Source organism: Oryzias latipes, chromosome 7, assembly GCF_002234675.1.
Source record: "Oryzias latipes chromosome 7, ASM223467v1".
In the NCBI taxonomy this organism is placed as follows: Eukaryota; Metazoa; Chordata; class Actinopteri; order Beloniformes; family Adrianichthyidae; genus Oryzias; species Oryzias latipes.
The window spans coordinates 673,535-697,702 of NC_019865.2; the positions used below are offsets into that span (position 1 = coordinate 673,535).

The 24,168-nt window shown below is 50.8% G+C and overlaps 4 protein-coding genes across 12 annotated transcripts in view; 2 read left to right on the top strand and 2 right to left on the bottom strand.

Moving 5' to 3' along the window:
* On the top strand, window positions 1-3,011 carry dffb (DNA fragmentation factor subunit beta). Its single transcript, XM_004084424.4, has 7 exons — window positions 1-174; window positions 335-461; window positions 529-714; window positions 1,439-1,518; window positions 1,587-1,760; window positions 1,821-1,921; window positions 1,993-3,011. The coding sequence occupies exons 1-7, from the start codon at window positions 64-66 to the stop codon at window positions 2,240-2,242; spliced, it is 1,029 nt and encodes a 342-aa protein (XP_004084472.1). The 5' UTR covers window positions 1-63; the 3' UTR covers window positions 2,243-3,011.
* c7h1orf174 (chromosome 7 C1orf174 homolog) lies at window positions 2,292-4,754 on the bottom strand. The gene is made up of 4 exons (XM_011492664.3): window positions 4,630-4,754; window positions 4,218-4,289; window positions 3,773-4,105; window positions 2,292-3,560 (listed from the first exon to the last, which is right to left on the bottom strand). Exons 2-4 carry the CDS (start codon window positions 4,287-4,289, stop codon window positions 3,441-3,443), a joined length of 525 nt encoding a protein of 174 aa, XP_011490966.1. The 5' UTR covers window positions 4,630-4,754; the 3' UTR covers window positions 2,292-3,440.
* LOC101170895 (UDP-GlcNAc:betaGal beta-1,3-N-acetylglucosaminyltransferase 7-like) lies at window positions 4,754-9,384 on the top strand. The gene has a single exon (XM_011492663.3). The coding sequence runs from the start codon at window positions 7,223-7,225 to the stop codon at window positions 8,411-8,413; it is 1,191 nt and encodes a 396-aa protein (XP_011490965.1). The 5' UTR covers window positions 4,754-7,222; the 3' UTR covers window positions 8,414-9,384.
* cep104 (centrosomal protein 104) overlaps window positions 8,844-24,168 on the bottom strand; it is a 22,269-nt gene continuing 6,944 nt past the window's right edge. For all 9 annotated transcript variants that reach the window (XM_023956274.1, XM_023956279.1, XM_023956278.1 and 6 more), the window contains 15 exons: window positions 21,310-21,478; window positions 19,642-19,788; window positions 19,374-19,559; window positions 18,159-18,341; window positions 17,134-17,301; window positions 16,721-16,894; window positions 15,476-15,646; window positions 14,482-14,682; window positions 13,630-13,710; window positions 13,385-13,457; window positions 12,848-12,920; window positions 12,646-12,754; window positions 12,438-12,576; window positions 11,686-11,744; window positions 8,844-9,873 (listed from right to left, as the gene is read on the bottom strand). In XM_023956274.1, coding sequence (XP_023812042.1) covers window positions 9,679-9,873; window positions 11,686-11,744; window positions 12,438-12,576; window positions 12,646-12,754; window positions 12,848-12,920; window positions 13,385-13,457; window positions 13,630-13,710; window positions 14,482-14,682; window positions 15,476-15,646; window positions 16,721-16,894; window positions 17,134-17,301; window positions 18,159-18,341; window positions 19,374-19,559; window positions 19,642-19,788; window positions 21,310-21,478 — 2,128 coding nt within the window. In that variant the 3' untranslated portion in view covers window positions 8,844-9,678. The remainder of the gene's footprint in view (window positions 9,874-11,685; window positions 11,745-12,437; window positions 12,577-12,645; window positions 12,755-12,847; window positions 12,921-13,384; window positions 13,458-13,629; window positions 13,711-14,481; window positions 14,683-15,475; window positions 15,647-16,720; window positions 16,895-17,133; window positions 17,302-18,158; window positions 18,342-19,373; window positions 19,560-19,641; window positions 19,789-21,309; window positions 21,479-24,168) is intronic.

Below are 24,168 nucleotides of genomic sequence, written 5' to 3' on the forward strand. Positions count from 1 at the left end.
GCGCAGCAGCATGGGGATCGCAGAAGAAGAACGGCCAGGAAGCGGCACGTTCGAAGAGGAAACATGTTCGGAATCAAACCCGTCAAAGTTCGGAGTCTGCGTGGAAACAGCAAGTACGGAGTAGCAGGCAGAGACGTGGAAGAGCTGCTCCAGAAGAGCTGCCGCTTGTTCCAGGTGAGCCCGAACTCCTCAGGGTTCTCCGGAACACGGCTCGCTTCGTTTGAGAACTTGACTGATCATGATGATGCAAACCCCAAACCAGAAAAGCCGTCACTGATTTGGTAGAACCACGACCAGAACCAACTGCAGTAACTTTTGCTTCGTTGGATTTCAGCTGCCGGTGTCTGGGGCCCGGTTCTGTCTGTACGAAGACGGAACCACTGTGACCCAGGAGTTCTTCCAGACTCTGCCGGAGAACACCGAGCTGGTCCTCCTGTCGGGAAAGCAGACATGGGGTGGAGGTACCACAGTTTCACCTGCAGACCCCTCCGGTTTGGGTTTGTAGTTCTAACATTGTGGGTGTTGTAGTTTTTAGCGACGTCAGTCAGCTTCTGCAGACAGACCGACATGCTGAGGGCCTCATCCAGGCTGCGAAATGGCTTCTCTGCGAGGAGGAGTCCTTCAAGAGACGGAAGATCCTCGCCGACCTGCTGCAGAACCTGGAGGACCGGTCCGAGCTGGAGAGCAGGCAGGAGGACCAGGACTGGTTCAGCGGTACGAGATGTGGCTGGGATGTTTCCCAAGAACTTTCTGTGGGTCCACACATTTCTAGGGTCCAAAGTTGGTGACCACAAACAATAGAGCTTCCAATTCCAAACGCAGAAATAAATCAAGTAGATCTCAAATTAAGCAAGTTATTAATATTTTACGTCTTGCTGATTTGTTTTTGCGGCTAGAAAACAATGGGAAACGTTGGAATCACAGGTTTGTCTTTTTCAATACCACATCTTCCCTATCTGTGCTCTAAACACCATCAATGTGTCACAGGACATTATTAAACGGATCCTGCAGTGTTTCGTCACCTTTATGTTATTACCTGCTTTACATCTACCCAATGCAGTTTATCATACAGTATTTACATTTTACGTTGTTGCCAGACTCGGGTCTGCAACGGCGAACGTTTCATGGAGATTCCTCCATGTTTTGGGGACCTTGTCTATCTGGTAACTTTCACAAAGATGTGAAATGGAACCAAAGCTGCTCACAAACCTCCACTAAGTCCACGCTACCTTTTGTAGAATCTAAGTAAAAGCTACCTCAGTATTTATGTCAGTTTTCCAATGTGGAAACCAAGTTCTCCAACGGGGAATTGAACACGCGCAGACGGCGTGCACAGTGACGCCCTTAGCGGTACCGACTTTCTGGCACCACATCCTTCAGCGGACATTCTAAGGTTCTACAGGGGAAGTTTTCCAAACTCGTTTTTGTCTCCATTCAGGAGTTGATTCTCGATTTAAAACCAAGTCGGCCTACATGAAGTACAACTGTGCCAGCAGGATACGAGGCTACCTGAAGGAGGTGAGTCTCCGGATCAGAACCCGGGTCCGCCGGGTCCACGGTCCTGAAGCCTTTCTTCCTGTTTGAAGGTGGATCTGGCCTCCAAAAGCATAAACAAAGCCAAAGTCAGAGAGGAATATTCCAGAGCCTTCAAGCTCCTGGTAGAAATGCTGAAAGGTGACGGTTATAACGGCAGCTACTTCGACAGGAGCGCAGAGGAACGGCGCCGTCTCTGCACGCAGCAGGGATGGTTCACCTGCCAGGTGAGGAGTGTCAGCAGAGGTTCTGCCTGTAGCTCTGGAGCTGATCCTGTCCTCCTTCAGGGACCGTTTGACCAGAGGACGTGCCAGCAGCTCCACTCCATCAACCCCTACAGCAGCAGGGAGAGCAGGATCATCTTCAGCACCTGGAACCTGGACCACAGGTGGGTCTGCAGCCTTTTGGTCGATGCCACACCTCCACGCTCATCTTCTCCATCTTTTCACGTCGTCTCAGGATTGAGAAGAAGAGGACCGTCATTCCCACGCTGCTGGAGCTCCTAGAGACTCACCAGAGCTCAGCGGTCAACCTGGACTATTTCTACGGCCTGCTGTTCACCAGACAGAACCTGAAGTTGGTTCACATCGTTTGTCACAAGAAAGGAGGTCACAACCTTTCATGCGACGCCAGCATGGCGGTGAGGGCCTCCAGCCACGCAGGGGGAGTGAAGAAGAAGGTCCAGGTGAAGAAGAGGCGAGTTCTTTAGACGGAGAACCGTTCTCTTCCCTCAATCAGTGCAGCGTTTCCCACAAAGCTTCACAATCAGGAAGGTTTTATTTCCCCAACATTTTGGCACAAATACAATCATAGACTCTAAACTTAAAAGATCAAAGCATTCTGCATAAATAAGGCAGTAAAGTATGTACAGGATTTCACAGAATGATCCGTTTTTACAAACCATGCCATGTTGTGTTTAGTGCAATCATTGAACCTGCTAAAAATCCAACGCATCTACTGATCATCTGCAGATGGAAATGTATAGAAAAGTACAAACGTTATATCAAGGTCACGCGTGAAGAAGCTCCTTCAGGATTAGTAGCTGCGCTGGCGTCTCACACATTCATGAGGAAAAGCTGCCGAACTTTTGGTGAATCAGACTTGTACAGCAGGTCTCTGCCCCGTTGGATCACCTGACGTGTCGTCCAGGTTTGATCTTCAGGCCGATTTGGAAAAACTGCATCGTGGAACCCGAGAACCTCTGCCGCTCTTCCAAAGCCAAACCGACGCGGCGTCTGGACCCAGCTTCTCTTCTTGAAGTAGCTTCATTGTCTTGGATGCGAAGAGAAGACACCAGGTCCTGACGCCGTGACCATTGGCTGTTTGAGAGGACTAGAGTGGGTGACTCCACCCCCCTGGCGTTCCAAACAGGAAGTGGCTCCAAGAAGCCAAAATCCCGTAGACTTCTCTAGAGAAACAAACCGCTGTTCCTCAGTCATTCTGTTGGTCAAAATAAACCTTCTGGATCTGAGACCTTCTAACATCTTCTGGTCACATGCCTCCATGAAAGTAGGTGGAGCCTGCTAGCCCCCACATCCAATGTGGTGGTGCCAGCTAGTGCTAGGGGCGTGGCCTTCCAACAGGCTGGTTGATTGGAGTGGTTGCCATAGAAACGACTCAGCCCATATCCATGAATGATGTCACGCTCTCTCACTCAGTCCAGTTTCCAGGAACCTTCCATGACTGCGACTGCACTTCAAAGCATCTGTTCCTGCAGCCGGTAACCATGGAAACGCAAAAGGACAATCAGTGGTTTCATGTCAAAGGAAGCAGAACTCCGTTCATGGCTGAAGTTCTGCCCTTGGCTCGGGTTTGGACCGTCTCGGTACATGGTGGGTTTGCTCCAATGTTCAATGGGAGTTACTCCTCTTCAAGTCCGCCACAAACGCTCCGAGACGGCCGTTCTCTTACTGCGTGCTGCTGAGCCCCGCCTCCTCCTCCTCGCTGTCCTCCGTGGCTAAGAACTGCCTCCTCCTGCTCCTCTTTGGGACTCCGGCTGAGGTTGTTGGTGATCTCTGAGGAAAGTCCTGCAGGAGGAACAGAAACAAACCTTTAGTCTCCTCTCCTCAGCTGCTCTTTGTTCTGCATTCGTGACGCCGTCTGTGGTTCGGACCTGCAGAGAGAAGGCGCCTGAACCGACTCAGACCCACAGAACTTTAGCTGCTCCGTCCTGCAGCAGCAGCCGGCGGCATCCTCTGACCTGCGGTTACCATGGTGACGAGGAGAACAGACATCTCACCTGTACGATGTCCAGGTTTCCAAAGAACTGCTCCACAGGAAGGATCTGATTACTGTCGTCGTCTGGAAACGGGGGCTTGTCCGGGTCTGCACAGGCTGGGGGGTCCGACTCCTGCTTGTCAGGGACAGCCCTCCCCCCGTCGGACTCCTCGGTCCTCAACTGGTTTTCTTTTCCCTCCTGGCCTACCGGCTGCACTGAAGCGGAGCGCCCCCCGCCAGCGAGCCGCTGACGAGTGACGTGAGACCGCCTCTCCTCGGGATCGGCTGCTGCTCTGGACCCGCCCCCTGAATGCGCCCGGTGCCGTTTGAGGCGTCCTGTGGCGACGCTGGAAACCTGCCAGAAGAAATCCAGAAAGCAGCTGAGGTGAGTCCAGCTGCTGGACCGATGGACAGAAGGTCTCAGGAAGGCTGGAGAAGCTGCTCCGGATCCGGAGAGCAGAACTCACCCTTCTGCCGGGTTTGGGCTCACAGCTGCTCTTCCTCTTCCTGGACCTCAGCTTACCGAGACGCCCAGACATCTGAGGAACAGAACCGAGATCGAGTCAAGTTCTGGGGGACAGAAACAGTCTCGGCAACGAGGGACAAAACCGCGTAAGAGAGGCTCCGGCTTCAGCTGATAGGCGCAGCGGAAAGCTCTCATTTCTAAGCAGACATGAGTGCATCAGTGCGCATGCGCGTTGACCGCCTCATCGGTCTCATCATAGCTGAAGCCTCTACGAACAACAAACAAATGAACCCGCGCGGCGTGACAGACAGCGCGTAGCGCTGCCGCCAAGCCCTGCCTGTCTGCACGTGAAGCCCCCGGTGGTGGTGGTGGGGGGTCTGAAAGCCCCCTCCCGCGCGGCGGCCCCGCCTTACCGCGCTGCTCTCCGTCGGTTGTGTTTCGGTTGTCTCCTTTAGATCCACGGTCACGGCGTAACGGCGCTGATCCTCCACCGCGCGAGTTGCCGCGTTCCCGCCGCTGTTTCCTGCTGTGGGTTCACTCCGAGGTCACGGACCCGCTCACTGACGTCACCCGTGACGCATTTCCTGTCTGTTCAGCAAAGGAAAATGCACCGGAGTTACAACTCCGACGTTCAAACGGTGACGCGTTGTTTTTCTTTAGGTTAAACGGTAGACCGTTCCTCAGTTTACGCTTTTGTACAGTAAATAAAAGGAAACATTACGATTTTAAAAACGAGACTTTTGTTTTGAAATAAACTCACCTGCGCGTCGATGCAGAAAACGTCAAAAATATTTCCGTTTTCACGTTTTACAAACTTACAATAAAATCCAGAGATGTTTACAGGAGAGAAGACGTTTTATGAACGTTCAGAACGAGAAAGACAGGAGATGAAATGTGGCAAAGCAGATGACGTTCAAAGAAAATGAAACAATTCATCAAAAGTTAGAAATAAAAAAGAGAACATGTTCAAAGACGGTTTTCATAATTACGAATGGTATGTAAATGAGATTCTACTTGTTTAATTATTACAGGAGAAAATATGTGATGAAGAAAATTTCTATTTCTGAATATGAATCTCACCAAATTTTTTCTTTTGCTGATTTTATGTGGTTTTTTGTTCTTTTCATGTTAGCCACATATAATTATTCAAATTTCATCTGAGATTGTGGTAAAATTTGTGATTTATAAAACGGGAACACTTTGTAGGGGGGGGGGGCTGACCAAGCCGCCATGTTGGTCAGCGCCCCCTACAGGAGGGAAGACAGCCGGAAGTTGGTGGGGGTGGGGGTTTCATTACTTCATTTTTTTATTTGACTTTCATTGAATACATTCACTGTCATCTGTCTGTAATCCATCTTTAAGCCATCCCGTCATCCTCGCTGTGACTTTTGTTCTGTGTGTTCAACAGTAAAGATGGGGGGGGGGGGGGGTGCGCGCTCCAGAAACGGCCACCAGAGGGCAGCACGAGCTCTCCTACAACCTGGACCTCGCGGCCACGGGCTCCACGGTGAGGTTCGGGCATGGCCTTCCAGCTTTAATGACCGGAACCAGAACCAGGGTTCTAAAGGTTCTGTTACACGCTCCAGCGCGGGTTCTGTCTCAGCCCCCCGCCCCCCACCGTCAGCAGATCGAACCTGCTCTGGGGATTTTTTTGAATGCGAAAGGACGCAAACAGAAAATGATTAAAAACTGGTTTCTGGTGACTGTGTGGATGTGGAATCTTGCTGTTAGGATTCATACGTTTATTTAAAAAGCATCTTATTTTGGCTGCTTCCTAAAGAAAAAATCATTTAAGACAAAACCTTTGTTAAAATGATCAATTACAAACTTAAAGTTCTTCCCCAAAACCCAGTGAGCAGGTCCAGTAGAGGTGCTGGACAGTCTCTGGTCTTTCTAACAATGTCCGGAAGTGGATGAATGTTGAATAGTGAAGGAACGTCCTAAACTTGAATGGACATCCACGAGGACTGACCCACGTTCAGTCTGAATCTGGAACTAAAGCAAGAAGAGACAACGTGAGGAACAGAAGTCTCTGTGGAATAAAGTTGGGAGTTTTTTTTATTTCCTCTGATTGGAAAAACAAATATTCTCAACAGGAATTCAAAATGTTATGGAGGAGGAGAGTGTGCATTTTAACACGCGTGGGAATATATAGCATGTCTTCTCACTGAAGGTCACCTGAAAACCTCAGACGTTCACGGCAGGAGGGCACGTGCTCACAGGAAGTGGCTCCCAGAGAAACGAGGCCCAAAGCAGAACTTTCCAGAGTAAAAACGTCCATCATTTCTGCTTCACTGCAGAATCGAGACTTTTCTGCTGTGAGGAAGAGTTTCAAGAGTTTAAAGACGCGCCTAGAAATAAAGTCTACAAAGAAATTCAGAAAATCATTCATATTTTTCACCAGGGTTCCGCTGTGCACGACAGAAAAGAACGGAGCTCGGAGACGCGCGTCGGTGCGCGTGAAACTTTCTCTTGACTCTCTTCCACCTTAACTCGCAGGTGTTTAATAAGAGAAAGTAATAAAAAATCCACTGAAAAAATAATACAAAGAAGAAAATGAACAGAAGAAAGAAACAAAATCTGTTTTCCAAAACTTTCATCCGACAGAAAACCTTCCATCAGAGTCAGGTTCAGGTCCACGCGGGATTTTTGTCTTCCCATTTTTGAACAGCTTTCTTGATCAGATCCGGTTGTTTGTGGAAACCTGAAATCTTTGGGAGGCAGAAAATCCCACAAACCGATGGGCGGACGCGCGCGCGCGCAGGCGGAGGAATAGAGGAACTTCTGGCCCCAGGTCAGCGTGTCTCATCAGTGGGAGGAGACACGTGGAGAGGCGCGCTGAGGGTCTCCGCAGACGCTGAGAGGAGGAGGTTCGAGGAGGACGCTGATGAGCGGCGCGCCCTGAGTTCCTGCTGCTCCGGGACGCGGAGGGTCCGCAGCAGACACGGCGCTGATGCGCGCTCCTGAGGGCAGCACGCGCAGCTTCTGAGCCTCCTCGGACGTCTGATGATGGATTTCTTCGGGCGGAGAAGGCGGGGCGGGCTGCTGAAGCCCCTGCTGAGTCTGCTCCTGGTGTGCGCGTCGTTTCTGATGCTCCACAGGCTGGCAGAGAGACACGCGGCTCTGTGCGGCCCGGAGTGCGCCTCCTTCAAGAAGGGACCCGTGAGGTCTGGTTGGTGGGTCTCCGACTCCTCAGAGGATCCAGAGCGGGCGTCGAACCGGACCCCGGCTTTCTGGGACGCGCAGGTTCTGAACTGCAGCGAAGACGCGTCAGTGAGGAAGAAGGAGTGGTTCGCGAGCCTGGACCAGAGGTTCCACCAGTTTGTTCTGCACAGACACTGCAGGTACTTTCCCATGATCATCAACCACCCGGAGAAGTGTGCGGACGGGGAGGTGCACCTCCTCATGGTCATCAAATCCGTCATCGAGCAGCACGACCGGCGGGAGGCTGTGCGCAGAACCTGGGGCAGGGAGCAGACCAGGGACGGGAGGAAAATCCGGACCCTGTTTCTCCTGGGGACCCCCACCACCGGCAAAGACACCAAGAACCTCCAGAAGCTGCTGGAGTACGAGGACCGAATCTACAAGGACATCCTGCAGTGGGACTTCATGGACACCTTCTTCAACCTGACTCTGAAGGAGGTGAACTTCCTGAAATGGTTCGACATCTTCTGCCCCACCGTGCAGTTCGTGTTCAAAGGAGACGACGACGTGTTTGTGAACACGCCCAACCTGCTGCAGCTCATCCGCTTCCGAGTGGAGGAGCACAAAGAGGCCCAGCTGTTTGTGGGGGACACCATCTCCAAGGCCATCCCCATCCGGAACCGGCAGAGCAAGTACTACATTCCCAAAGAGCTGTATGACCAGCCCTACCCCCCCTACGTGGGAGGCGGGGGGTTCCTCATGTCCTCCCGGCTCGCCCGGAGGCTCCTCGTGGTCTCAGAGAAGCTGGAGTTGTACCCCATCGATGACGTGTTTCTGGGGATGTGCCTGCAGAGGCTGGACGTGACCCCGGAGATGCACCCCGGCTTCAGGACCTTCGGCATCAGCCGACACAAAACCAGCCGCATGAACAGGGAGCCCTGCTTCTACAGACACCTGATCGTGGTGCACAGGCTGAGTCCACAGGAGCTGCTGGACATGTGGGGCAGCGTGCACCACCAGCAGCTGGCCTGTGCACAGAGAGCCGCCGTCTGAGGACCTGCCTCCCCCACAAGAACTCATCTTAAATCATGTTTAATCAGTTTCCTGCATCGTTTTCAGGTTTGATCTACAGGCTGATTTGATCTGAACTTCCTGTTTGAGTTTCCTGCTGGGTTTTACTATTGACAGTGAAGCTGCTGCAGCTACAGCTACAACTACAGCTTCATGATGTGACAATACGCCACGACTCCAGACTTCCACGTCTGTGTGCCACCATCACATCCAGAGAAAGCCGTCCAGACTGAAAACATCCACGGCTTTCATCTCATGTATGAATGACTGAAGAGAAGATTAGAACGATTTTTATTCTGTCAAAACCAAACAGCTGCACCGGATGTTCATGTGATGTAAAACCTGTAGAAAACACAGACAGACTCAAACTAAAACCATTTTGAACTTTAACATCAGTTCACATCCACCAAACTAAAACACAGACAGAGCAGAGCTGCTTTAATTCATACATAGAAATACAAGTGCTAGAAAAACACAACAACGTTCTGGCAAATCTGTGGTTTCAGGAAAGACTGACTGCACTTCAGACACTGTCAGGTCCGTTTCATTTCTGCTGGAGGAGCTGATGCAGTTTAGACCCCATCAGAAAGAAACTCCGAGCTTCAGGTGGAGATGAAGGAGACCGTCAGAGGAATCTTCTTCAGGATTGGCTGATCTGTTGTAGAGGGTTCTGGTGGAAGATGTCCATCAGCAGATGGTCAGAGAAATAAAAACACAAGGTTCCGTCTCTCAGCAGCATCTTTCTGCGTCTGAAACGTTTCGGATCTTCTCTGATTTCACTCCTGAAGAGAATTTCTAAAACCGTGTTCCATCGTTCTTTCCTGCTTCAGCCTCAGTGTATCACAGGTGTGGGTGATTGATTACATACAATCATTGATCACACCAGAGAGGAGCAAGGGAGCCTTTTTACTGAATCCTTTCTCCTTTTGATCATTTTAGATGAGGCAGAAAAATCGAATGATCCTGAAAAGCAGATGGTTCTGTCTGCAGGAACCCGTCTGCAGACGTGTCTGCACTGCATGAACCCATCTGCAGACGTGCCTGCAGGAACCTGTCTGCAGAGGTGTCTGCAGGAACATGGATACTCAGGAGATGCAGTTTCCCGTTACCAAGCAGCAACCTCAGATTTCAAGTCAGGATCTCATGTTGCCCCTAACTGCCCTCCCAGCTGGAAAAGCTGCCCTCTCTTCTGCTGAACATCTGGAAGGGTTTGTCTCCGTTTCTGATGAACACAGACACACGGCGTCTCAGGAACAGGGTGGTGGCTCCGCCTTTGGGTCACATTTCCCACCGGACTCCTGGTTCACTCCAGTCCCGTTCTGTGACGGGGAACCGTGGAACCGGCGTGGTTCCTCAGCGTTTGAAGGAGGTCCGACTGCATCTGCCCACAGGCCCGGTTCTGGCCCTCGCTGGACACGGGGGCCCCGGTTTGTCGGCCCTCCCTGCACACAGACGGGGAGCGGAAGGGTCAGAGGGGGCTGAGCGAAGCATCAGCTGTGATGTGAGAGCAGACGTGAAGGTCAGGAGCTGCATCTGACTCATGAAGCTCAGCATCAACAGAAACGTCCTTCTGGACCGGCGCCGCCATGCCAGCGGCTCCAGCAGCTTCTGCTGTGGTGTAAGAACAGATGCAGCCTCTCCTGATGACATTTGTCATCAAAGTTTTTACAGAAATTGATGGAAGTTTCTGTCAAAGTTGTTTTTCCTGCAGAAGGACCTGTTTTCATCACTAAAACCTTGAGAATCTGGGTTTTCCACACTGGCAGCTTTTGCATACTTTAGCGTTGTGCAGGCGGCAGCTGCTGGCATGACGGCGCTGTGTCAGCACGGTGATGCATGCCGCCTTCTGAGTTACAGACGCATCTGTGAAACAGCAGGAGCTCAAAGGAGAAACTCTAGCAACAAGCGCTTCTTCATGACTCCCCCTCACTGTCGGGGCAGGGGGGCATGAATGCTTTACCTTGTGCTGGCTGGGTTTTCTGGAAGACCGCAGTCCTGCGTGCGTTTTGTTTGCAGCCCTTCCTGCCCATCAGGTGAGCCCTCCAGGCCTGTGGCGGGGGACAAAGCGCCTCAGTGAGTCGGCTCCTGCAGCAGCAGTTTTCCCATCAGCCCCGGGTGACGGTCAGAGCCCCGACGCGTCCTGATGGAACACTGCAGCCTTTGACGGAGTCAATTCTGCAAACGGTTTCTGAGCATGAGAGCTGAGGAACGGCGAGGAGCTGCAGCGCAGGAAGAGACGTCAGCTGACACGCAGCAGCATTTCAGCAGCAGCATTTCAGTTGCTGCAGCAACATTTTAGCAGCTGCTGTATTTCAGCAGCAGCATTTCAGCAGCTGCAGCATTTCAGTAGCTGCAGCAGCTTTTCCATTTCCAGACGTCTCAGCCTCCATCCTATCAAACATGGAGGTTCTTCTGCATCACAGCCTCAGGCTTTCCTCCTTTTTGACCTCAGAGTAGTAAAACTCTTTAACTTGTTCCTCCATGCAGAGCTAACGTTGGACTGTGAGCTACAGGATCTTCTGGTCTTGATGAGGAACCCTGAACTGCTTCACACATGAAGGTTTGGTTCTGTCCTCCTGCTCCAACATCAGGCTTCACTCTCCAGGCCTCCTGCTTTGACGGACAGGCTCTCCCCTCCTCCTTCTCCAAAGAGGAGGAGCTCCTCAAAGAACAAGATGTTTGCTTCATTACATCCAAAGACAGAAGCAGGAAGACAAAGAATTGAAAGCAGACCCTGCTGCTCCGCCTCCGTGTGCGTGGAGAAACCTGCAGGTCTGACCCCTCCACCGAAACCCGGGGGGGGGGGGCAAGGCAAGGCCTTAGAAAAATGAAACCTGATCACCTTCAGCGAAGACACTTTAGTTTCCACGGTGACGTAAATTCAGCTTCATCCATTCTGTTCGCTCAATGATGAAACTCTGACAGGAAGTGAGGAGATTCTGAACAAGAACCACTTCCTGTCACTAAACTTCCTCTAAATAAAGATCCGCTGATCCGGACTGACACCAGCAGAACCGCACGAATGTGGTTTGACATTAAAAGCAAACATGAGAGGATTCTCCTGAAAGGTTGATGGAATGAACAAAGAGAACAACAGTGAGGGTTCTGCTGCTGAAAGCTGCCATCAGCTGCTGCAGCTTAGAGGAGACATGCAGCAGGGGGAGGGTTTGAAACCTCCCACAGAACAATTAGAATAAGGACTTCCGGCTCTCAGCGGACCCTCGGAACCTGTACAAGCCCGGCCCGTTTCTCACCTCCTCTCCCGGCAGGAAGTTGCAGCGGCACAGAGGACAGCAGCTTCCTTCTCCAGACGCTGAAACACAGTCAGATTTTCCCCTTCAGTAACACATTTGTGCAAAGTCCAAAAGCAAAGGTGTGTTTGCCTGAAGGCGAGTCGGTCATTCATTATTGATGCAGCATGTGGCCGACGGAGAAACTGCCGGGAACTTTGCATTATTTACGTTTAGAGTTAAAAAAAAAGCTTCAAACTGAGTTTGGCAGAAACACTAAACGTGTTTCTATGGAAACGCCTTTGGCCTTTTGTTCCTAAAGATGCGCCTGGAAGGTGAGATGAGCGGCTCGGGTCCAGGTTTACGGGAAACCATGAAATTAGCTGAACTCAGTGGAAAATCCAGCAGAAGCTTCCGGAGGGTCAACAACTCCAGAAATGATTCATCAAAACCAGGAAGTGTTTCATCTTAAATGTTTGGGGAGGAAGAGGAGCATCTGAGATGAAGCAGACGGAAAATCTGGCTGTTAATGATTGAAAGTTTTAGCCGCTGAGAGGAAAACCACCAGAACCAAGAGAACAACCGAGAAGCCGTCAGTTACTGAAACGCTGCTGGATTTGGATGTTTCACTGTCAGATTTGAAATAATCAAGAGGCAGAGAGGAATTAGATCTGTATCTAATCTATAGATCTGCCTGCAGACGACGCTTCCGTTCCAAACTCTGGTCCCGTCTGAAAGCAAACGGGAAAGCCCCGCCCTCCAGGAGCAGGACTCACAGCGGCAGGAGGAACCCTGAAGGTGTCGGTTCAAATCCTCAGCGGGCAGAGCCTGGCAGCAGCGGGGGCACCGCCTGAACCTGGACCGGCTCTCACATTCGTCCAAAAGGTGGCGGCTGAGGCCAGAGATCTCCACCACCTGCAGCACAGAGCAAAGCTGCATTCTCCACCGCCGCTCTGTCAAGGTCAAGTGGGCGGAGCCGTCTACCTGTCCGCACTCGTGGCATCGGTGCAGCATCGGACAGTGTCTCCAGTAATGCAGGTCCAGTCCGTCCTCGGTGAAAGACTCGTCCTTCTCGCCGCAGAAGATGCACAAACTGAAAGATGGAGCAAAGACCAGATCTGAAGACCTCGGATAGAAACGCTGCACTCTGTAATCGTGTTTCCTCTGAGACGTTTCCAGAACTTACTGATCCAGATGCTCGGCGGGCTGTTGAGCGTTTGCCCCGCCCCTCTTCCCGTCTCCTTTGGTGAGACCTGAGACTCCAAACAGAGACGGTTCAGTTGGAGATGAAACCTCCGGAAATGAAGACAGACTTCATCTGCCGGGTCTCTGGCTCACAGAGACAGTGATGGAGTTTCTGAGCTGTGTTGCTAGGCAACAGAGAATCAGGAATGCGTCTTTTTTAGAGGCAGAGACGGGGCGAAAAGACAAACTATGAAGGTCAGAGAACCTCCTCCAGACATAATGCAAGCCTTGAAATGTGAATAGAGCGACCATCATGACCGTCCATTTCTGCAGATTTCTTCTGTTCTGATAAAATGTTTCTTTTTTGTGTGTTTACGTCTTTGAGCGGCGGCGGCGGCTGCAGCTGCAGGAGTGGCGGTGAGGACATTATTAGTGTTTTACAGTTTTCTGTTCTGAAAAAGCTCAAAGTGATTTTGCTTTCAACCACAAAGCAACAAACCGGACCTGAGCAGAAGTGTCTGCGTCTGCGCAGACATACCTGCTTTGGCGGCCTTCGGGGGCTCCTGGGTCGGTCTGTGCGGATCTTCTGGAGCTCCTTCGCCCCCCCATTCCTCCACAAGCAGAAAGAAAAGGACAAACGAAAACCAAAAGACAAAATGAAACCAGTGGAAGTGTCAGTGATCACATGGAGGGAAAAGTCTCCCCACCCCGTGAGAAACCATACAAACAAACCAGCCGCTGTTGCGAGGAGTGATGTCATCGCAGACTGGCTACTCCACCTACTGTGATCTCTTTCAGGACTGCCAGCTGCTCCTGAAGGGAGCGGGCCTCCTCACCCGGCAGGACACCACCCTGCTTCAGGTCCTATGGGGAAAGGGGGGGTTCATGTGACTCACGGTCCTCCAGAGTTTGACTCAGACGTTTAGGACCTCAGACCACTTTGGCTTTGGGACAGACTGAAGCCGCCGCCACCGCCGCTTGAGCCGATGATGTCATAGTTACTGACAGTCGCTGGACGGCGGATGGACACATTTCACAAGCTTATGATCTGTCCCTCCTTCTTTTTGGGGTTGGGTGGGGGGCGGGGGGCATTCTCAGTAAAGATTCCCTCCCTCTCAGCTCTTCCAGGAGGAAGGTGAGGTGAGTCCCGCAATCTGTCACTCACCTAGGTGTGTGACATTTGTTCGCCACCTTTGACCCCCTCCCCAGTGAGCTGCAGACACAGCCCTGCCTGGGAGGCCTATGGTGGTTTAACCCCCCCCCAATCTGACCCCTTCAAACAGTGAGGCATTTTGGTGTCTTTGGTATGACTTTTGAACTGGGATTTGAACTCACGACCTTCCAGTCACAGGGCAGACACTCTACCACAACCCCACTGACATGGTTGCCTGAGCAGAGTCAGCCCCGCCCCCGCCTGTATAAGTATCTGTGTTAGCTGGGGGGTCAAAGTTTCTGAGTGGAGTCAGGGATCAACCAAAAGATGATGCGGTAAACCGAGACCTTTGTCTTCGGACTGATCTGTGCGCCGCGGCGGAGCAGCAGAAGCGTCCCTGCAGGCGCCGCTGGACCACATCCCTCCATCGCTGAGGACAGAGGCTGCAGCTTAGGGGCAGAAAAAGCTGGAAGGACGCTCACCTGAGCCTCCATCAGCCTTCCATCAATCCTGGAAAAGCCATCAAAGAGCGTCTTGTAGAGGAAGTTCTTCGGCGTGGCAGCATCACGGGGAGGAAGGAGGTCCAGAACGTGTCCTCTGTGCTGCTGGTACAGCGACAAGATGATGCGCACGGCCAGCTCGCGGACCTCTTTGGCGCCGTGCTCCAACGCCACCCTGCAGAACTGCCAGAGAACAACCAGCTGATGATGAACTGAACGACGCTGATCCGTCAGGAAGGAAACCGTTCTCTGGACCGGTTTCAGCATTCTTCTCCCACAGCCTGTTAAACTGCATGAAACCCGAGGAGCTCAGAGTTTCGCTGTTAGGACCTTTGAGGAGACCCCCCCTCCCCCCCAACAGGCCCAGGAAAGCCTACTATTATTGTCCAACGCTTCTCCTTTTAATTACAGTTAACTAAACACTTCACTCTGCCCCTGAGCAGGTTACCACGGTAACTGCAGCAGAAAGAGGAAAATGTTTGACTGCAGAAAGAGTTGTTATACACAAAACACAACAAACGAATACACAACACACACAAACGGCTCAACAATCCTATGGATTTTAGCATCAAACCACTTTTTCCGCCTTTATAAATAAATCGTCTCTTTCTCCTGAACTATAGAGAATGGTGTCATCTGCAAACAAACATATTTGCACATTGTATTTATGAAGATGATCAAAAGTTTAGTCCCATTGTCTGTTTCACTGGAAATGTGTTCCACCAAATTGAAGACATGCATTGAAGTGGGGCTGTCTGCTGTAAAAGCCCAGTGTCCACCCCATCCCAGTTTCTCTGTCAAAAACACACCTGAACGGCCACAACAATAGAAACAGTCAGAAGTTCTGACACTCAACGGTCGTCCATGTTTTGACTCCGCCTGGGACACGGATGATGATCCAGCGGGGAGATGCTGGTATGTGGAGTTTATGACATTAACGCTTGAGCCCAACCAAAGCAGAGAAGGGACGCTTTACCCTGACGACGGCCTCTGGGGCGAAGCTCTCTGCCCCCAGCTCAGCCAGCAGCTTCTCCAGCAGCTCCAGTCGACTCTGGGCCAGCCGGGGGGGGACGTTGGATGTGAAGGGCTTCAGCAGTTCTGCAGGAATCATCTGAAGGCTTCGGACTTCTTTCAAAACAGCTATTTCCTAAATAAAGAACATGAAGGATCAACACCTCGACATTTCACAGGACGTGTCATTTGTGTGGAGGCTTCTCACCTACTAATTAAGTCAAATATTTGCTGTGAGGCACTGACAAATCCTTCAACACAAACATCTGGAAACGACGCAAGTCCCGACAGAAACTGTGAAAGGCTGGCGGCTTCAGATGGGGGGGCATAACTGAGGGGAATACGAGGCTGAGGGGCACGAGTTTTACTTTACAAAGACCAATTCAGTGATGAGCTGAAGAGGCGGCGTGGCAGCTATGACCACGAAGGAGGAACTCCCACCCATCCAGATGTTCCACCAGAGAAGCTCATCCAGATAATTATGAATGTTTCTGTTTCCTGGAGCTCCAGCCGTCATCAGTCAGATCAGGCTCCTTTTGTTTGGATCCTTTATGCTGAGACGTGTAGAAACAATCACAGTAGAAGTGCTGGTTTCTGTCTGGAGTTACAGGCAGGTCTGTGGAACCAGACCACCTCATTGGTGGATCAGCCACACCTGGACTCCGTTAGAACTTTAGGACCCAAGAAATAAAGAAATGAATAATCTGTATGAAAGGGCAGATTTTCACTTTCATCAGCATTTCTTTAAGTTGCAAATAATAAACTGCATAAAAATGAAGAAGGAATGGATTCTGTGACAAGAGCGTCTTCATGACGTCTGTTTTTTCTGAAGATGTATGAAATGTTTGAGTTGAAACATTTAAATGGAATCATTCAAGCTTTTCTCAGAGTGAATCCAGATGCAAACATAACAGGAAGGTTAGGAAGCAAAACTGATCAACTGTGGGACATAAATGAGCCTTTAATTCTTCCAGTGTGTGTCTGCAGTCATTCCCTCTGATTGACAGCTGAGCTGCTGCTCTGACCTCCGCCAGGCGGTAAAGATGAACGCCATCTATGACGGCTGCTTGATCGTCAAAGGTTTCAGAGCATCCTTGACTAGTTTAGGGAGTGGATGAGGAATCCGGGTGGAGGATGACGTTGAGGTGCAGAAGCTGGGAGTTTTCCTCTCACTTTGGTTCACGGGGCAAAAACAGAGGCGGAGCCTCACCTGGATGAAGGCGACAGCGGCGGCGCGGGGGCGGCCCGCGCGGTCCCCGGTCCTCCGGAGCAGGTGGGGAAACGTCTGCTGCAGGCAGTGGGCTGCCTCCGCCCGTCCAAGACCCACACATGGGATTATCTGGACTAGGATTAGCCGCAGCAGCTTCAGGGAGGCGTAGAAGACCTGGGGGGTTCAAACACGATGATTATGTTTCATATGTCATCATTTTTATCCACTCATGTTCTGAATCCCTGTCAGGGGGTTGCTGGAGCCTATCCCAGCTACACACCAACTAGGAGAACATGCAAACGCCACACAGACAGGATTCCAACTGGAACTGTGACCGCTGCACCACTGTGCCGTTCTGAATACTGCAGCATTTTGTTTTTGGCGTCAAGCACCTCGAAGAAGGATGGGCTCACCGGGGGGACCTTATCCAGCAGGGCTCTCCTCGCCAGCGGGCCGGCCGCTCTGATCATGTGACTCAGCTCCTCCTTGGGGGCGGCGGAGGACGCCTCCAGCAGCTTGTCGTGGACAGCCAGCAGAGCGTGTTCCCGCCCACACCAGCTTCTAGAATACGCTTCTGCCACCTGCAGGTCAGACAGCTGTGAAACCCAACATACCTGCAACATGGATGAACAGCACCGACGGGTCCAAAGACCCGGTTCTACAGGAATGAGAGGCTTCGCTTTCAAAGCCCATTTTTACGTTTGCGACACAAATGTTTTCAGTCTCAAATCTCACTTTGATTTCCTCGATTCTGATCGATCTCAGCCGGATTTTTGTGCCATAAAACAGCCAATCAGAGACAGGGGGCTTCATGACCGGTTCTGTCTGACCCGGATCAAACAGGATGACCCGTGCTCTGGATTGATGTTAGTGTTAAGTCAGCAGATTTTTCTGGGTCTCCTCTCTAAGAACTTGTGTGCTTTTGTCTAAAGTAAAAAACACAACAATTTATGGGACAAAGCTACGTTCTCTATATGTTCTTCATATTTCATTATTTTACTCATGAAAAACGACAGTTTATCTACAAATCATAGGAGCAGACAGACGGCGACAGTGGCTCAGCTGTCGGTGGTTCGATCCCCAGGTCCCCTTTGCTATTGTTGTGTCCCTGGCCGTCACCCCCCCCCCCCCCCCCCCCGCCTCCAATGTGGCTCGACTGGTGTGTGACTGCGGTGATGGTCAACGTCCTACACACTTTCCAACCTACCTGCTGCTGAAGCTCCTTATTGGCTAAACACACCTGATCAGGTAATCAGCAGCAGAAAAGGAGGCCTGGAGTTTGACACTCTGATCAATAACATTAATGAGAATGGAGCCAGCAGGTACTTCCTGTTTGGAACGCTAAGGGGGAGGGGTTACTCAGTCCAGTTCTCAGATACAGTCAACAGGTAAAAGTCACCTGTGTATCAGGATAAAAACCCAAACATCCTCTTCTCACCAGGCTTTCTCCATAGACGTCTACAGCAGGGCCGGCTTCTCTCTGGGCCCCCTCAGTCAGCGGCTCCAGACTCGTCCCTCGCCCGGCTGGAGTCTTCTCAGCTTGAAGTGCAGCGCTTTGGAGGCTCCCTGATGCCCAGTCTTTCCTCTGAAGGGTCAGCAATGGCCTTTCATCACCGAGAACCTGCCACAGCGCCAAAGAAATGACGCCGATTTCTCTGACCTAAATGCTTCACGTTCTTCTTTTCTTTTAACAGCAGTCGGGTTTTTTTGGTCTGCATTCAACAAAACTGTTCTGGATTTCCCTCAGTTTAAAAAGAAAACTCTCCAGTGGAAAGACTGATCCCATCTGACACTAAACATGGGGACGACAGTGGCTGTTTGACCCGTTCCATGTAACCACCATTTCTGGCGGCGAGCACGGTCTGCTGCGGCGAGCGCGGTCTGCTGCGGCGAGCGCGGTCTGCTGCGGCGAGCGCGGTCTGCTGCGGCGAGCGCGGTCTGCTGCGGCGAGCGCGGTCTGCTGCGGCGAGCGCGGTCTGCTGCGGCGAGCGCGGTCTGCTGCGGCGAGCGCGGTCTGGTGCGGCGAGCGCGGTCTGGTGCGGCGAGCGCGGTCTGCTGCGGTGAGCGCGGTCTGCTGCGGCGAGCGCGGTCACGGTCTGCTGCGGCGAGCACGGTCTGCTGCGGCGAGCACGGTCTGCTGCGGCGAGCACGGTCTGCTGCGGAGGCTCATGCATTAGCCTGAGGCCTGCCTGGCAGCCGCTCAAGTTGGCCAACTGTTGCACACTTTTAATTAAATAGTGAAACCCAAACTGGTAACAGGAAACATCTGTAGGTGGGGAGCAAAAGGGCGACAGTGGCCCAGGCGGTTGAGCAGGTCGGCCAATAATCAAAGGTTCAATCCCCCCAGTCAACTATCATTGTGCCCCCCCCTGCCTCCACTGGTGTGTGAATGTGCATGAATGTCCCTGTGATGTCAGAGGGCCGTAGGCGGGAACTGGCAGCCACGCCTCTGTCCGTCTGTTAGAGGACATCAGTGGCTCCCATCACCGAGTATGAATGAATGATGGACACATTGGAGGAATAAATCTGATCAATCGGAACCGTTATTTTTAACAACCCTGCAGCTCCAAAGGTGATTCAGCAGAAGATGCTCCACATTCATCACAACAAACGCTGGTGTGCGACAGGGTGATTAGGTGGGGCAGATTCTTACATCAGTCCTGGGGGGTTTGGCTGTGGGGGGAGGTTTATCCTCTCGTCTGTGATGTTCGTCAGGCGGCTCCATCTTTTCATCGCCTCTTGCTTCATTCCTGAAAGCATCTGCAGACACATCAGGCTCGGTGGCTCCGTGACAACCTGGAGACCCCAGAAGAGGGGGTGGGGGGGTCACCACGGCAATCTGAAAGCAGAGAAAACATGTTTTAGGACGACGCACATCCATAAACTGAGGGACGAGCAGAAGGAGAAGGAGGTTTTTCTACGTCCAGCAGGTCGTGCTCTTCCAGCTGCCGGTAGATGTTCCTCCTGAGCTCCTCCATCAGTTCCTTCTTCTTCTTAGCCAAGTCATACTCCTCCTCCTCAATGGCACGGCGCTTCTCTACGTCGTAGCGAGCTAACCGCTCCCCCACCTGGAGGAGACAGGACAGGGAGGGGGCGTCCTGTGAACCAGAGAGGCTTTGCTGCAAGTCCAGAAAGATCTGATGATTCCAAACGAAGAGTCTGGGATTGAAGGACGAGAACAAAAGTGTTCTTTTCAAAGCAAGTTGAAAAATATAGAATACCAAAAGGTTTTTCCACTTATAACAAGGAAAGAACTTCCAGCCTTGGTGAGACTTCTTACAACAAGGTGTGATGCTTTCCGCCTTCATCCTCAAAGTGCCATGACAGTTTTTAGGCAGAAGGATGATTGGTTTGATCCAAATCTGCCTGTAATAAAGCAGTTGGAGGTTTTTTTCACAGAGGAGACGAGGAGACAAGCAGACAGCAACTGCAGCTGCTGGAACTCGTTAAGAATTCATGGTCTGCTTGGCAACAAAGTCCACAAAGGTCTGCAACAGGAATTTAAACAAGTTCAGCAGCTACTGTTACAAACACCGGTGACATTACACAACGAGAGTCTGGAGAAAATCCCCACAAACCCCCCCTGGAGGAAAACAACCACATCTGCTGTTCGCCAAACGCCAGAAACATCAAACAGAGACGGGCCGCAGATTCAAAAAGTGGAGAAAAGTCTGGCACTTCACAGCTAATCAGTTTTTCTATGCTGATGATAGACAATAATGTGTGTGTGTGTGGGGGGGGGGGTCTTTATGTCAGCTGCCTAGCAGCAGGCAGGATCTGGGGGGACAGGGGGAGCGTGATTTGTCTCTGACATTTGAAAGTTTGTCCTCGATCAGAGAGAAGTTCCTTTCACGGCGACTCGTTAAACAGTGACTGCAGACTGTGAGAACCCCCCCTCCCCATACAGATGCAGAACATCTGATGACTGGTAGAGCTAAACTGATCTTCACCCATGTTCTGACAAAAATGGGGTGGGGGGGGCATCCTGACCAGTTTTTCCAAAGGCCCACGTGAAAGGAGTCGTGCATGTGACACGTCTGCAGGACCAGGATGCAGCGCCGCAAGGCTCAGTTTAATGACGACCCTCCTAATCCTAATCCCAAAGCAATCCTCGTCACGATCTTCTGGATTCTTCTCCTCCACGCCATCAACTTCCCCCAGAAGGCTGTCAGTTCACCACATCTACCACCCACCAACATTGCCCCCCAGCCTTTCATCTCTACATTCAATGACCTGCAGTACTTCAAACCTAATCCCTGGTTTCAAAACCTGACAATAACAGCAGCACAGGAATGGAACAGTTCCATTTATCCAAGTATTTCAATTTGATTGTCTTAGATTCAGATTTTCATTGTATAACTATTTTCATGATATTTCAAACTGTTTTGATCTTTTTTAGGTAGACAAGAGATGAAGAACAGCTGATGACATAATTCCGACTCATTGCAGTGATGCCCTGAGACATTAATGAAGTTGGGACTTTTCCTCTTTTAAAGGTGAAGTCCAATCAGGATTGCGCAGTTCTTCTGCACTGAAATCTTCAGGGAAGATCTGAACTTTAAACCACCATTGGGTCCCCGAGGAGCTACCTTCTGCAGGTCAGCGATGGCCTGTTTAAGAGTCTTGGCCTGTTCAAAGTTCTCCTGCTGGACCATGTCCTTCTTCTTCTGGTCCAGGATTCGGATGATGTGAGCAACTTTAGGGTCCTGGTACATGTCGAAGGCCAAGTCATCCAAGGGGGACATGGCCTCACAGGCACTGGATGTGAAGAGAACATTGAGAGAAAAAAGGTTTTAAACAGAACCTGTACAGTTCAAAGCTCACTACTGAAAATAGTAAAGGGCGTATAGTTGGATAACACTTTTCCATCTCACATCAAGAACCAAAGTGCTTTCCAGTCACACTCAACCAATACCACATTCACACACTGATGGCGGCTCTGCTGCCATATATGATAGAATCCTGTAACCAACAGGAGAAATCTGGGGTTGTATTTTGGATATTGCAATCAGAGGTTGACCACCCTACCATGGACGAAACCACAGGATGGAACCACAGGATGGAACCACAGGATGGACTACAGCACAGGTGTCAAACTCCAGACCTCAAGGGCCGGTGTCCTGCATGTTTTCTATTGGCTAAACACACCTGATCCAGGTAATCGACAGTAGATGAGGCAGGATTTCTGAAAAACCAGCAGGAGGTTGGCCCTCGAGGCCTGGGGTTTGACACCCCATGACCACAGGATGGAACCACAATGTAAGTGTGGCTCCGTCTATTTTCTGAAAGGCACACTTAAGCTATAGTCAGAGTTTATAGTTGACGCGTCCTTCTTAAATGAACTTCCACTGTCCAAGTTCTTCGTTTTCAGATGTTTGCTTCCCAAAAAGATTGTTACAAAAATGGATATACAAAAACATATAAACATAAGAACTTTAAAGTACGGTCAAAATTTAGTGCGCTCTCTCGCTCTGTAGCTTCACAAAACTAATGAAAACATTGCACATCTGGCTGCGTCTCACATCCCAGCCGCTAGAACTGCTGGACCCCTAGGTTGACCTATTCTTTTGCGAATGCAGTAAAAATGTTGTTGGGTGTTTAAATGGCTCTAACACACAAGATGGAACCACACCATGGACTATAGGACTATGGACTATGGACTATAACCATAGGATGGAACCATTGGAGGGAACTATTGGATGGACCATAGGATGGAACCATAGGATGGAACCACAGGATGGAACCACAGGATGGACCATAGGATGGAACCATAGGATGGAACCATAGGATGGAACCATTGGAGGGAACCATTGGATGGACCATAGGATGGAACCATAGGATGGAACCACAGGATGGAACCACAGGATGGACCATAGGATGGAACCATAGGATGGAACCATAGGATGGAACCATTGGAGGGAACCATTGGAGGGAACCATTGGATGGACCATAGGATGGAACCATTGGATGGACCATAGGATGGAACCATTAGAGGGAACCATTGGAGGGAACTATTGGATGGACCATAGGATGGAACCATAGGATGGAACCACAGGATGGAACCACAGGATGGACCATAGGATGGAACCATAGGATGGAACCATAGGATGGAACCATTGGAGGGAACCATTGGATGGACCATAGGATGGAACCATTGGATGGACCATAGGATGGAACCATTAGAGGGAACCATTGGAGGGAACTATTGGATGGACCATAGGATGGAACCATAGGATGGAACCACAGGATGGAACCACAGGATGGACCATAGGATGGAACCATAGGATGGAACCATAGGATGGAACCATTGGAGGGAACCATTGGATGGACCATAGGATGGAACCATAGGATGGAACATAGGATGGAACCATTGGAGGGAACTATTGGATGGACCATAGGATGGAACCATAGGATGGACCATAGGATGGAACCATAGGATGGAACAAAAGGATGGAATCATAGGATGGAACCGCAGGATGGACAATAGGATGGAACCGTTGGAGGGAACCATAGGATGGAACCATTGGAGGGAACCATTGGATGGAACCATTGGAGGGAACCATTGGATGGACCATAGGATGGAACCATAGGATGGAACCATTGGAGGGAACTATTGGATGGACCATAAGATGGAACCATAGGATGGAACCACAGGATGGACAATAGGATGGAACCATAGGATGGAACCATAGGATGGAACCACAGGATGGACAATAGGATGGAACCATAGGATGGAACCATTGGAGGGAACTATTGGAAGGACCATAGGATGGAACCATAGGATGGAACCATAGGATGGAACCACAGGATGGACAATAGGATGGAACCATAGGATGGAACCATTGGAGGGAACCATTGGATGGACCATAGGATGGAACCATAGGATGGAACCATTGGAGGGAACTATTGGATGGACCATAGGATGGAACCATAGGATGGAACCACAGGATGGACAATAGGATGGAACCATAGGATGGAACCACAGGATGGACAATAGGATGGAACCATAGGATGGAACCATTGGAGGGAACCATTGGATGGACCATAGGATGGAACCATAGGATGGACCATAGGATGGAACCATTGGAGGGAACTATTGGAAGGACCATAGGATAGAACCATAGGATGAAACCACAGGATGGAACCACAGGATGGAACATAGGATGGAACCATAGGATGGACCATAGGATGGAACCATAGGATGGAACCATAGGATGGAACCATTGGAGGGAACTATTGGATGGACCATAGGATGGAACCATATGATGGAACAATAGGATGGAACCACAGGATGGACCATAGGATGGAACCATAGGATGGACCATAGGATGGAACCATAGGATGGACCATAGGATGGAACCATTGGAGGGAACTATTGGATGGACCATAGGATGGAACCATAGGATGGAACCATTGGAGGGAACCATTGGATGGAACCACAGGATGGA

Excerpts from the sequence above, each read along its gene's own strand:
- dffb (XM_004084424.4), top strand. The coding sequence starts at position 64 with ATGTTCGGAATCAAACCCGTCAAAGTTCGGAGTCTGCGTGGAAACAGC. Across the intron at positions 715-1,438 it reads GGACCAGGACTGGTTCAGCG|GAGTTGATTCTCGATTTAAA; the intron begins GTACGAGATGTG and ends GTCTCCATTCAG. Across the intron at positions 1,922-1,992 it reads ACCTGGAACCTGGACCACAG|GATTGAGAAGAAGAGGACCG; the intron begins GTGGGTCTGCAG and ends ACGTCGTCTCAG.
- c7h1orf174 (XM_011492664.3), bottom strand. The coding sequence starts at position 4,289 with ATGTCTGGGCGTCTCGGTAAGCTGAGGTCCAGGAAGAGGAAGAGCAGC. Across the intron at positions 4,106-4,217 it reads AGCCCAAACCCGGCAGAAGG|GTTTCCAGCGTCGCCACAGG; the intron begins GTGAGTTCTGCT and ends TTCTTCTGGCAG. Across the intron at positions 3,561-3,772 it reads GAAACCTGGACATCGTACAG|GACTTTCCTCAGAGATCACC; the intron begins GTGAGATGTCTG and ends TTCCTCCTGCAG.
- LOC101170895 (XM_011492663.3), top strand. The coding sequence starts at position 7,223 with ATGATGGATTTCTTCGGGCGGAGAAGGCGGGGCGGGCTGCTGAAGCCC.